This window comes from Natator depressus, chromosome 2, assembly GCF_965152275.1.
Source record: "Natator depressus isolate rNatDep1 chromosome 2, rNatDep2.hap1, whole genome shotgun sequence".
Taxonomy (NCBI): Eukaryota; Metazoa; Chordata; order Testudines; family Cheloniidae; genus Natator; species Natator depressus.
Genome location: NC_134235.1, coordinates 75,322,656 through 75,335,047, shown reverse-complemented (window position 1 = coordinate 75,335,047; position 12,392 = coordinate 75,322,656). Strand labels below are relative to the sequence as shown.

The 12,392-nt window shown below is 37.1% G+C and overlaps 1 protein-coding gene and 1 long non-coding RNA gene across 3 annotated transcripts in view; one reads left to right on the top strand and one right to left on the bottom strand.

Moving 5' to 3' along the window:
* Nucleotides 1–508: 508 nt before the first annotated feature.
* LOC141982415 (uncharacterized) overlaps nt 509–12,392 on the top strand; it is a 31,983-nt gene continuing 20,099 nt past the window's right edge. Inside the window, exons 1-2 of the long non-coding RNA XR_012638066.1 lie at nt 509–550; nt 6,159–6,177. This is a non-coding gene — a long non-coding RNA (uncharacterized LOC141982415). The remainder of the gene's footprint in view (nt 551–6,158; nt 6,178–12,392) is intronic.
* Nucleotides 1,595–12,392, bottom strand: part of LOC141982414 (desmocollin-2-like) — a 39,930-nt gene continuing 29,132 nt past the window's right edge. The window contains exons 11-15 of one of the 2 annotated variants that reach the window (XM_074944456.1): nt 9,886–10,113; nt 7,858–7,979; nt 5,799–6,026; nt 4,869–4,914; nt 4,660–4,786 (exon numbers count right to left, since the gene is read on the bottom strand). In XM_074944456.1, the coding sequence (XP_074800557.1) occupies nt 4,879–4,914; nt 5,799–6,026; nt 7,858–7,979; nt 9,886–10,113 (614 nt within the window). In that variant the 3' untranslated portion in view covers nt 4,660–4,786; nt 4,869–4,878. Of the gene's footprint in view, nt 4,787–4,868; nt 4,915–5,798; nt 6,027–7,857; nt 7,980–9,885; nt 10,114–12,392 lie in introns of both variants that reach the window. The other variant, XM_074944455.1, reaches the window with a different exon arrangement.

Genomic DNA, 12,392 nt, shown 5'->3' with positions numbered 1-12,392 from the left:
AAACTGTAGTTTATTTTACTACAAAGCCTACTCTGGCTTTGTTGACAAATTAAATTATCTCTTATCTTTCTAGCAAAAACAACTTCATTTGAACTATCGGACTGTGGTCAATGGCTTGCCCTATTAAAATCAAATCAAACCAGTTCTTCTTTCTCTCTTCACGTGTTCCTCCTCCCCTTTTAAAATGAGTTATGTTTCCGGCAAAATGTCTAGCTATGTTACAATTCTAGAATATGAATTACAAGCTCCTTGTGCAGTTTTTTCTGTCTAGTCCAGGCTGTAGCGTTGCCACTGCTCAGTTCCCTCAAATGAACGGCATATGACCCAAATTGTAAATTTAAAGCCAAATTATATCTGGTTTTGTGCAGGTGCAAGAGAAGATGTGGAGAGTCCCCTCCACCCAGCATATCCATGCCATAATGCGTGTGCTCCAATCAGGAGTGCCCGGAATGGGCCAGCTAGTGTTGCCAGCAGAAATCACCGTTCCAGAGAGGGCCTACATGAGTAGAGTAGTGTGGCCGGGACCTTATCTCTACAGAGGTGGGGAGAGGTAAGTACTAGAAGGTGAGTACTGGGAGTAGGGCAGGCCACACTTACTTAAAAATATCCCTAGGGTATTATGCCTTACATAGACATAACTGTAATGTATCCTTCCACTGCCATTAGAGCAGTTGGTGCTCTTCCCAAGCCAGGGGCTCTGAGTCATATTTTGACCTTTAATTTTTTGTTTTATATAATATATTCTAATTAAACAAGGTAAGTGCAAAGAGATATTCTCAAAGGATATGTGGGAAAAAATGAAATGAAGAAAAATGAAATTAAATGATTTTAGTGAGAATGGTTATGGATGATCAGGTGTTATGTACCATCTGATACTTTCAGCAATCAATAGCCTGTTCACATATGAAGTCACCTACTGTATAAATGCGTACAGCCTTGGAGTGTAGTACTAACAACCACCATGTTTAAATACAGTTGCTGCTGGCATGCTGCTATCTCCACTTCCCTTATGAGTGTGAACTGAGTTTCATTCCCCCCTCCCACACACGACCATATTACAGGCTAGCACAATCTATGCTACAGATACTTGGAAGGATTAGATTTTTATCAGTAAATGTCAATTTACCCATACACACACCTGATTAAAAAATATTTCTATCGATAATCATCAAAATTCACAGAATTAAGAAAAAAGTTGCTTGAGACCTTTAAGTCTGTTGACTGTGTATATGTTTACATGATGCTGACAATTTGTGTTTGAACAGTTACAAAGCTTTAACTTTTTGAATCTCAACATCTACTGTCATCAATTTAATTTCACAGTTGTGGGAAATTATTTGTCACAATTATAAAAAAGAAAAAAACATCTAGCACAGAATATCCCAGGGAGTAGTAAATAGCATTGTTTGACTAGAGCAGATCTCCGCAGGAAAAATATCACTTGGACACAGTGGTTACAGAAAAGGTTCTAGCAACACTGTCCTTAGTTCAGAGTGTGGACAAGGCTTAAAATCTATAGCAACTTCAGGTCTACATCTGTTCTTTTTCTTGTATACAAGAAATGAACTACTTTTGCAGTCTTTTTATTTTCCAAAAATCCATTTTATTACTCACTGTTGTACAATTTTTTTAAAAAATGACGACATTAAACAAGATAATGTTTACACAACTAGACAGTTTTTGAAATTACCTAGTTGGAGAGAACAAGTCATCCAAGACAGTAACAATCAGTGAAGTATACATTTTCAAATAATGTGCGCTTAGTGCAATTTTTTTTTAATAGTTAAGTGTTTTAAGATTTATAAATCTTACGGTTTATACAAATTCTCAAATTAGATTAGACAATCTATTTTAATATTATTTTCCTAGTGTAGGCTATTACCTTTTTTAGCATAAGGTTACCAAATGTAATGGGAACACTACTAGGTAGCGATGGCACCATTTAGGCTTGGTAGTAACAAAAATACTTGACAAAAATGAATAGTAATGTCAATGGAAAATGGTTTATTTGGATTTAAACATTCACCTGCTATTCAAGCAATGCATGCAGCAATGTACAAGTGAAACTGACTCATTTTAATTGAATTGTCCAAGCTGAGTAAAAATGTACAAAATAATCAAACAGGATAAATGGTGAATGTAAATTAGATTGGTAACATGCTTTTGGCTCCAATACACTCAGTTAAGTCACACCAAGGATGAATATTTTTGGACCCTGATTTTTAAACAGAGTACTGTTCTGGTGTCTTCTTGAATAATGAAAACATAGTTCTGGAATTTTACTTTTTATATCCAGTGTTTATAAAAGACTGGTGGGTTGGGATTTTTGTTTGTGGTTACATTTACCATGGACCCTCATGAGTCAAAGGTTTCTTATAGCTACAAAAAAGATTCTAAAGGGGGGAGGAAATCAAGTCATCTTAAAATATCTACACCTAACATTGAAGATACTGTATATGAAAACAGAGAGGCTAATACTAAGTCCCTTAGGGCCTCATCTTCAGTTGGTGTGAGGCTCAGAGCTCCATTTGCATCAATAGAGATATGCCAAATTTATACTGGCTGAAGACCTGGCCCTTAATATACAAAGAAACTCACTGGTGTGGGTGAGTAGCAATGCCATCAGGATTTACTTTTACTGTAACAAGATTAGTTCAGAATACCTTCGATCTTATTAAAATCTTTGATGTCAGTGATAGTCTTGCCTTTAGTGTTGGCAGCAGACATTGCTCAGTGTAAGTTCAGCTGCACTGACAGACACACTACTGATAATCTAGAATACCTTGAACATTTTCATCTTTGTGAAGACTATCACAATTAGGTCTTTTGGAAATATTCTGAAGTCTACTTACAGTCTGATAGATAAAATATTACTTTAAGTGTAAAGCTTTGTATCTACCTTTTGCAATTCTTTAGACAATTAGGGTTTTGCACTGACTTGAATTCATGTGTGGAATTCTCATGGTCATCAATGGCAGTTCTCCATACAGACTCAGAGCAACATGACCCTTTGTCATGGATAACTTGTTTAAAAAAAAAAAAATAATATAATACAGGTTAAAAACAATTTCCATCCTAAGGCACGTGTTTACAGAGCAATTCCTAAAAGCAGCATTAGGGAAAAAAAAAACCAAACAAAAACAGAAGACCCTTAAGTTTCTCTTTTTTTTTAAAAAATAGAAGGGAAATTTATTTAATGCACAAAACAATCTTGGGAGCACAGAAAAGATGAATAATTTACCCAGGATAGCAAATATTAACCAGCTGAAGACTTACTGAATTCAGGAACTGGTGGTTTATATCTTACTATCACAATCATGAGGTCACAATCTTATAAACAGTGTAAAAGTATATTAATAGGTCAACTTTAATTATGCTTGTGCAATATACTTGTTCATTTTCCTAAGGGGTCTATATTTGTAAACTCCTCATATTAATAAATAGTAGGATATTTACCGTCCACAACAGTGGGCATCATACTTGAATTTTTTTTAAAGAAAAATTCGTCAATGCCGTCTGTGTCCAGTTTTATGCTATATTTTGTCAGTTCTGCTCACAGAAAGAAATGACTGATTCCATAATACGATTAAAAATAAAGCTGTCACTGCCTCCTTTGCCTTGGGGTCCTTTTTTCTCCAGCAACACAGACCTAACCTGAATTTTACAGTAGGCATGAGTAGCCACATTGTATAAAACTTTAGGAAATATTCACCATCTCTGATGTGGTTGTACTGAAGCTCAAACAGCTGAGGAACAAATTATATCTAGAACAAGACGATAAGTTATACTCTTGGAGTTCAAGATATGGTGTCTATTGTACTTCATTTGCATTACAATAGTTATCCCTATATGCTGAATTCATGATCTCCAAGTATATTACTTAAAGTGCTTACATACAATACTTATCTACATCCCTTGGGATAGTACATTTGGTGGGCATTAGTCCAATAGGAGGAAATATATTTTTGAATATTGTAACATATATACAGTACATACTGGTTTTTCATTTTTTTTTTTTTTTGTTTTCCATCCAACAAAATTTCTTCCAATGTAATCCTCTAGTATCTTAGTCTGAAATTTTACTTGTAAAATTAGTCTTGGATCTCAATTTGTACAGCTAAGACATTGAAACTAGTTATTTTGATATACACTATTTTTTCCTAAGAAAAAGGATGAATGAAATAAAGCTTTCCACCTCTCAAGCCAAACAGAAGAAAAAATTTGAAGGTTAATACTTAAAATAAGGAATACACTATGTCTTGTATTAAAAGTAAACACAATAGAAAATATAATGCTAAGTAGAACGCAATATTATTGTATTCACATCATTTTAAAAGAAACACCTAAGATATAAACTTTAAAGCATAGGTAATGAGTACAGGTCAAAAATCTATTATATACTGCTGAATTAATGCAGGATTTACATCCTTATAACAACCCTAAATATATTTTGTAAGCCACTTCCCTTAGCAAGAAGGAAGAAAAAAAAACACACAGAATCGGCTACATTCAAGTTTAAAAATATCTATCCTCTGAGAAGCACGACAATACCATTTATTTACAGATTTCAGTACTCTGACAGGCACATTTATCTCTTTACACATGTTTCTGCTAATGTCCTAAACTTGGGTTCCAGCTGATCTAAAAAGTCAAGCACCTCCTCTTCTTGCTGATCACTGCAGCAGCCTACAGAACCAGCCAATGATCCTCTTCCTTCATAGTTATATGGAAGGACATAGTCTTCAGAATGCTTATTTTCTTCATCCTGTCTGCACATATACACCTTCTGCATAAAAAGAAAAAACATACTATTAGTTTTCTTAAACTGTTATCCTAAACATATGGCATAAAAATAATTTTTGATTTACCTTTCATTGTTTAATTTTTAATCAGAGTGTGTCCTCTAATGGGTTCCTACATACAAAAAATGCACATGATTGGTCTATATCATTCATACTATAAAATAAGTATTTAACAAAAATCATTTTCTAGTGATCACACACATAATAAAATGTGAAGAAACCTGTTAAACAATTAAATCCATTTGAAAACAAGATTAAAAGCATGATTTACACAAATACGGCCCTACCAAATTCACAGTCCATTTTGATCAATTTCACAGCCAGAGAATTTTAAAATTGGTCAATTTTATGTTTTCAGATGTTTACATCTGAAATTTCATGGTGTTGTAACCATGGGGGTCCCAACCCAAAAGGTACCCAGGAGGTGGGTCTGATCTCATTTCCCCCTTCCCTGAGCAGCCATGCAGGGGATGGACAAGTCCTGTCACTCCCCAGCCTGGGCACTCCCAGTAGCATGGAAAGATCAGAGTCACAGGGAAGGGCTTATTTCAGCATCTGTGACACATTTTTCACAGCCGGGAAACTGGTAGGGCCCTATAAATAAAACTTGGGTTTTCAGTTCATGGTGTACCTACATTTTCTAATGCTGCACAGCAATACGTGCACCACATCCAGCACGTACATCAGGCCTTAAATTTTATCACTTGGAAGCATTTAGATAAAATCAGTACAATGGACAGTTAGACCAAAAGCATGTACATCTGTGCACACACACACACACACAGCAGTCTCATTCTAAATGGAAAGTAATAGTTCTGCTTAAAAACCGTTTTGGTGTGTTTCTCTTTGGAGGTAATTGGAGATAGTTAAATGATTGTCTTCGTTTTGCTCAAAAAGTGGTCTAACAATCATCGGGGGTGGGGATGGGGGGGAGGAATGGGAACTGTCGTAATTTCAAACAGCAGGATACCGGAGACAAATATTAAAAATACTTACTTCACCTAGACGAGAATGCATGAAATTCTGCCATTCTGAGCATGAGTATCTGCCTTGTTCCATCGTGGACTGTCCATATTCCCTGACTGATTCCACGGTCTGATGTCCTCCTTTGGACATTTCAAAACTCTGTACCCCAGTTTTTACTTCATGTCTTATTGTGCCTATGCCAACCCCTTGCTCACAAGAATTTACAGTTGCAGGTTGTAGAGGAATTATATTTGGATCCTAAAAGCAAAGATAATAGTGGGGGTGGGGGGGGGGAAAAATCTTACCAAAATACTCCAGGTGTAAATTTTTCTAACAAAGAAATATTCCTTTTCTTTATCACCTTTGCTTTTGGACATATCACTTCAAAAGGATACAAGACTTGGAAACGGTCAGTGCTTAAACTGAAATGTCTCATTCTGTGTGCATACAGTATTGTACTGAATCCATGCTCAGCACTCTCACTGATGTCTAAAAGAAGTTTGTGCATAAATCATGGGCAGTTGATGGCCTTTATATGCACATAATTTAGAGCCCCTCTTACAAGGCCTACTTTGGGAAGCAAAAAGCACTCAGATACTTTCATATTATAGATCATTTGCTAGTATACTATAAAGTTACATAAATAAAATATACATAAATAAAATAATGTTATTTAGGTTGTAAAGTCAAGCACTAAAAAGTTGCAAAGCCAAATTTATAGTTGCTTGTGCAACCTTCATTCTGTTCCCTTGGGCATTTCAGTCTTTGCACTGAATGAGGCTGGAGTCCTGTAGAAAAAAATTGTATATGATCACATAATTAAAGACTTTTGCAATGCCTAGGCACAAGGAGGCCAATTTAAAGTTACACAGGCAATCATAAATCTGACATTTCCTAACTTTTTGAAACCTAAGTAACATTTTAACATTTTTAATGTCATTAAATTTTTAATAGGAAAAAACTGCTACTGTAACACCTCCCCATACACCCTAATAATGCATGATTATGATTTGAATCCAGAGCCTTCAGCATGGACTGATATTACTTGAGCAAACATTAGGTAGCAGCAGAAGACTGTTATTCCACAGAGGGGGATAGACTGAGTCTGAGGGTGGCTGGATGTGGAGAGCCCTGGCTCAGTTCACCTCCCTTCCACCTCATCCCTCCACTCACACAATCAGTTTGGGGAGCTCCTTCCCTGCATAGTGTCCCAAGAAGGGGAACTAGGCTAAGCCATGGCAGTTTAGGGTTTGTTTTTGATTTTTTCTGGAGCGGGAAGAGGAGAACCGGGTCAGGTTTTTCTTCTCCTCTCTGCGCCCCTCCCCTCCCGGCCTCCTGGAAAGTGCGGGTGTTGCAGATTACTGAAATGGTGTCAGGTCAGGGATGAGACTTGGCTCTTTTTTCCTATCTCCAATGGCACAACTGCTCTGGCAGCTGCTAGGTGTTCCCATGGTGGTAGCCGTGCTGCTACAGCAGCATGAGCCCAGCTTTGAGACGCTTCAGGTGTTTAGTGACTTTGCCATTTTGCCAAATGAATGTTCCCCTTGCAATTCTGGCATTTCCAAACTTGAGTGCTTGATTTTACAACTTTAATGTTCTTTTAACCATCTGAGCTGACAGAGTAACTGATAGTTACACGCCGTTATCCCCTGTACGGACCAGCCACCAAAGGTGGGGGAGAGGGAGAATTTGCCAGTGCATTTCTCATATACTTGCTTACAGCAGGGGAATGTGTAAGGACTCAGGATTTCTGGATTTAATTCCAGGTTATGGAGGAGAGTGTGTCCTAGTTATGAGACTCTTCTGTCCATGTCCTCACAGCCTGTCCGGGTCTCCCTCTGCTACACCCCCCACCTCATCAAGAGTTGAACCCCCTGCTCCTTTTCCTATTTAACCCATCCCTCTATTTAAAAATTAAACCAATGCTTTTCAAATGAACAATACATTTACTAATGCATTATCCTAGCTTTTTATTATTTCACCTACTCGCTGATTCACAAATTTGCAAAGCGTCTCCATGTCATACTGTGTTAACTACAATATCTTCATTACATGTTCCTACAGTTAAATAAATACACACACAACTCACCATCACCTCTTCTCCTGGTGCTTCTGTGTTTGATATAATTAAGTTCTGATTAGCTAAATCATCAGTCACATGTTTACTCACTGCCCCCGTGCCATAACAGCCACAAAGTGTAATCAGGATTACTACATAAGGGAAAATAAAATGAAAAAGCATCTTGAGTATAAGGTACTGGATTTTTGTATATGTCTGAGAGGAATATGTGCACAGTCCCGTATTGATAAAATACTAAGTGTGATTAGTGACTGGCAAATTTGAAACCTCTAAATATTCTGGTGTGCAAAAACTAGGGCTGTCGATTAATTGCACTTAAATCACACGATTAACTCAAAAAAAATCAATCACGATTAATCGCAGCTTCAATCGCACTGTTAAACAATAGAATACCAATTGAAATTTATTAAATATTTGTGGATGTTTTTCTACATTTTCAAATATATTGATTTCAATAACAGTATATAGAGTGTACAGTTCTCACTTTATATTATTTTTATTACAAATGTTTACACTGTAAAAATGCTAAAAGAAATACTACTTTTCAGTTCATCTCATACAAGTCCTGTAGTGCACTCTCTTTATCATGAAAGTGCAGCTTACAAATGTAGATTTTTTGGTTACATAACTGCACTCAAAAACAAAACAAAGTAAAATTTTAGAGCCTACAAGTCCACTCGGTCCTACTTCTTGTTCAGCCAATTGCTAAGAAACAAGTTTGTTTACAGGAGATAATGCTGCCCGCTTCTTATTTACAATATCACCTGAAAGTGAGACCAGGCATTTGCATTACACTTTTGTAGCCAGCACTGCAAGGTATTTACATGTCACATATGCTAAACATTTGAATGCCCCTTCATGCTTCAGCCACCATTCCAGAGAACATGCTTCCATCCTGATGACGCTAGTTAAAAAAGTAATGTGTTAATTAAATTTGTGACTGAACTCCTGGGAGGAGAACTGTATGTCTCCTGCTCTGTTTTACCCGCATTCTGCCATATATTTCATGTTATAGCAGTCTTGGATGATGACCCAGCACATGTTGTTTGTTTTAAGAACACTTTCGCTTCAGATTTCATAAAACTCAAAGAAGTTACCAATGTGAAATTTCTAAAAATAGCTACAGCACTCGACCCAAGGTTTAAGAATCTGAAGTGCCTTCCAAAATCTGAGCAGGACAAGGTGTGGAGCATGGTCTTAGAAGTCTTAAAAGAGCAACACTCTGATGAGGAAACTACAGAACCCAAACCACCAAAAAAGAAAATCAACCATCTGCTGGTGGCATCTGACTCAGATGATGAAAATGAACATGCGCCAGTCCGCACTGCTTTGGATTGCTTATCATAGGTTCTGCTGGATAACATCGACGCATGTCCTCGGAATGGTGGTTGAAACAAGAAGGGACATATGAATCTTTAGTGCATCTGGCACGTAAATATCTTGCGACACTGGCTACAACTGTGCCATGCGAATGCCTTTTCTGACTTTCACGTGACATTGTAAACAAGAAGGAGGCAACACTATCTCCCACAAGTTCAACTTTCATGATCAAGAGAGAGTGCACTACAGCACTTGTAATGAGGGAATTGAAAAATACTATTTCTTTTGGTTTATTACAGTGCAAATATTTGTAATAAAAAATATAAAGTGAGCACTGTACACTTTGTATCCTGTTTTGTAATTAAATCAATATATTTGAAAACATAGAAAAACATCCAAAAATATTTAAATAAATGGTATTCTATTAACAGCGTGATTAATCGTGATTAATTTTTTTAATTGCTTGACAGCCCTAAAAATAACTATACAAAATCCCAACATTAACTCCCCCCCGAGGGAAGAAAAGAAAAGAACCACAAATGACAAATATTAGTCACATCATTTAACACCGTTCTGGAAGTTGCTCAGATACTATGGTGACGCAGGCTATGTAAGAATCTTAATAGAAGAGGCAGTATCAATTTTGAAACAGACTCTAGAATCTAATTTTAAAAAGATAATATTTTGCATTTCATATAAAAGTACCAACACACTTACATAGCAGTAATAGTGATCCCAGAATCATTGCAAGGATGGCCCATACACCAAGAGTAACAGCTGGTGCCCTTTGTCGGATAACACCACAATCACTTGGAGTAATACAATCACAATAGTTAACTGTAACCACACTTGTTCCTTGTCTTCCTGCATTATCCTTCACGCTGATAGGAATTGTATACATTCCAAATGGAATACCATTCTTTGGTGAAAGATACATAGATTTAGCTGCAAAAAAGACAAAACAAATCTAATGTTGACTGTTAAAACAATTGTTACCTTTTCTTTGTAACTGATGCAAAAGAAATTTCTAAAGGCTCCAGCCCTGCAAAGGAATCCATGTGGGTGGACTATATCACCTAAATACATAAAGTCCCGCTGAAGCCACTGGTGTATTAAATGAAGTAGGTGAGACACTGTACAGGGGTAAGGGTCTGCCCACAGAAACCTCACTGCAGGATCGGAGCTTAATTCTCTAGCTTTCAGTTAGTGGATAGGAAAGCAGTTATTCTGTGCTGTACCATACAGTTAAGTTTTATCACTGACATGGACAACAAAAAATATTTCTAAGATTTACACCCCTTCTCTAAGTATACTTTGTTGATGATTAAGAACAGAAAATGAAAAGTGAGAGCTGAATTGTCCTCTTCTGAAGGTCCCTAGTATGAAACTTTGGTAGGTTTTGTTACTGTTTGTTTTCAGTTTTACCGATTTAAAATGATATTTGTTTTCATAGTGAAGATGCCAGCCTGTGCTCCTGTGCAACATTCTGTTGTCTTTTTCTATTAAAGAAACAGAAGCTAATTAATTCTTCCTCCATTCCTTAACATGGGAACTGCCACAATCAATCAGATGAGCTGTCCTAGTTCAGTATCTTTTTTCTGGTAATGAGTGGTCTTACAGAAAGATGTCTTACGTGCCTTACAACAAGATGCAAGAAACCAATATTGGACAACAACGAGGAAGATGCCCACTAGAGAAGTTTCTTCCTAACTCCCATCGGTTACTGGATGGCTTTACCCCGAGACATGAAAATGTATATCCCTTCTAAAATATTTCAGTTTGTCTAATGAAACTCTGAATTTTTTTTTTAATATAAATTTCTAATCACTTTTTAATCCCTCCAAGCTCTTGGTCTCATTAATACCTTGTGGCAGTGAGTTTCACATGTTAAAAGGAAATATACACACACACAATACAAAGTTGTTAGTTTTAAATTTGATGCCCCTCAAGGTAACAATGCGATGATTGGGAACAACATCAAAAGGTGTGCCTAACCACAGTCAAATTTTTGTAGTTATCATGGTACAGGAGAGTTTGAAGGAGGAAACGTGAAATGGCTTTGAGAATGTTTACGGGGAGTTCCTTGTAGGCACTGGAGAAAGAACATAAGAATGGCCATACTGGGTCAGACCAAAGGTCCATCCAGCCCAGTATCCTGTCTACTGACAGTGGCCAATGCCAGGTGCCCCAGAGGGAGTGAACCTAACAGGTAACGATCTAGTGATCTCCCTCCTGCAATCCATCTCCACTCTCTGACAAACAGAGGATAGGGACACCATTTCTTACCATCCTGGCTAATAGTCATTAATGGACTTAACCTCCATGAATTTATCCAGTTCTCTTTTAAACCCTGCTATAGTCCTAGCCTTCACAACCTCCTCAGGCAAGGAGTTCCACAGGTTGACTGTGCGCTGAGTGAAGAAGAACTTCCTTTTATTTGTTTTAAGCGTGCTACCCATTAATTTGGTGGCCCCTAGTTCTTATATTATGGGAACAAGTAAATAACTTTTCCTTATTCACCTTCTCCACACTACTCATGATTTTATATACCTCTATCATATCCCCCCTTAGTCTCCTCTTTTCCAAGCTGAAAAGTCCTAGCCTCTTTAATCTCTCCTCATATGGGACCCGTTCCAAACCCTTAATCATTTTAGTTGCCCTTTTCTGAACCTTTTCTAATGCCAATATATCTTTTTTGAGATGAGGGGACCACATCTGTACGGAGTATTCAAGATGTGGGCATACCATGGATTTATATAAGGGCAATAAGATATTCTCCATCCCTTTTTTAAATGATTCCTAACATCCCGTTTGCTTTGACTGCCACTGCACGGACATCTTCAGAGAATGATCCACGCATGACTCCAAGATCTTTCTCCTGATTAGTTGTAGCTAAATTAGCCCCCATCATATTGTATATATAGCTGGGGTTATTTTTTCCAAATGTGTATTACTTTACATTTATCCACATTAAAATTCATTTGCCATTTTGTTGCCCAATCACTTTTTTGAGAGATCTTTTTGAAGTTCTTCAGTCTGCTTTGGTCTTAACTATCTTGAGCAGTTTAGTATCATCTGCAAACTTTGCCACCTCACTGTTTACCCCTTTCCCCAGATCATTTATGAATAGGCTGAATAGGATTGGTCCTAGAACTGACCCTTGGGAAACACCACTAGTTACCCCTCTCCATTCTGAAAATTTACCATTTATTCCTACCTTTTGT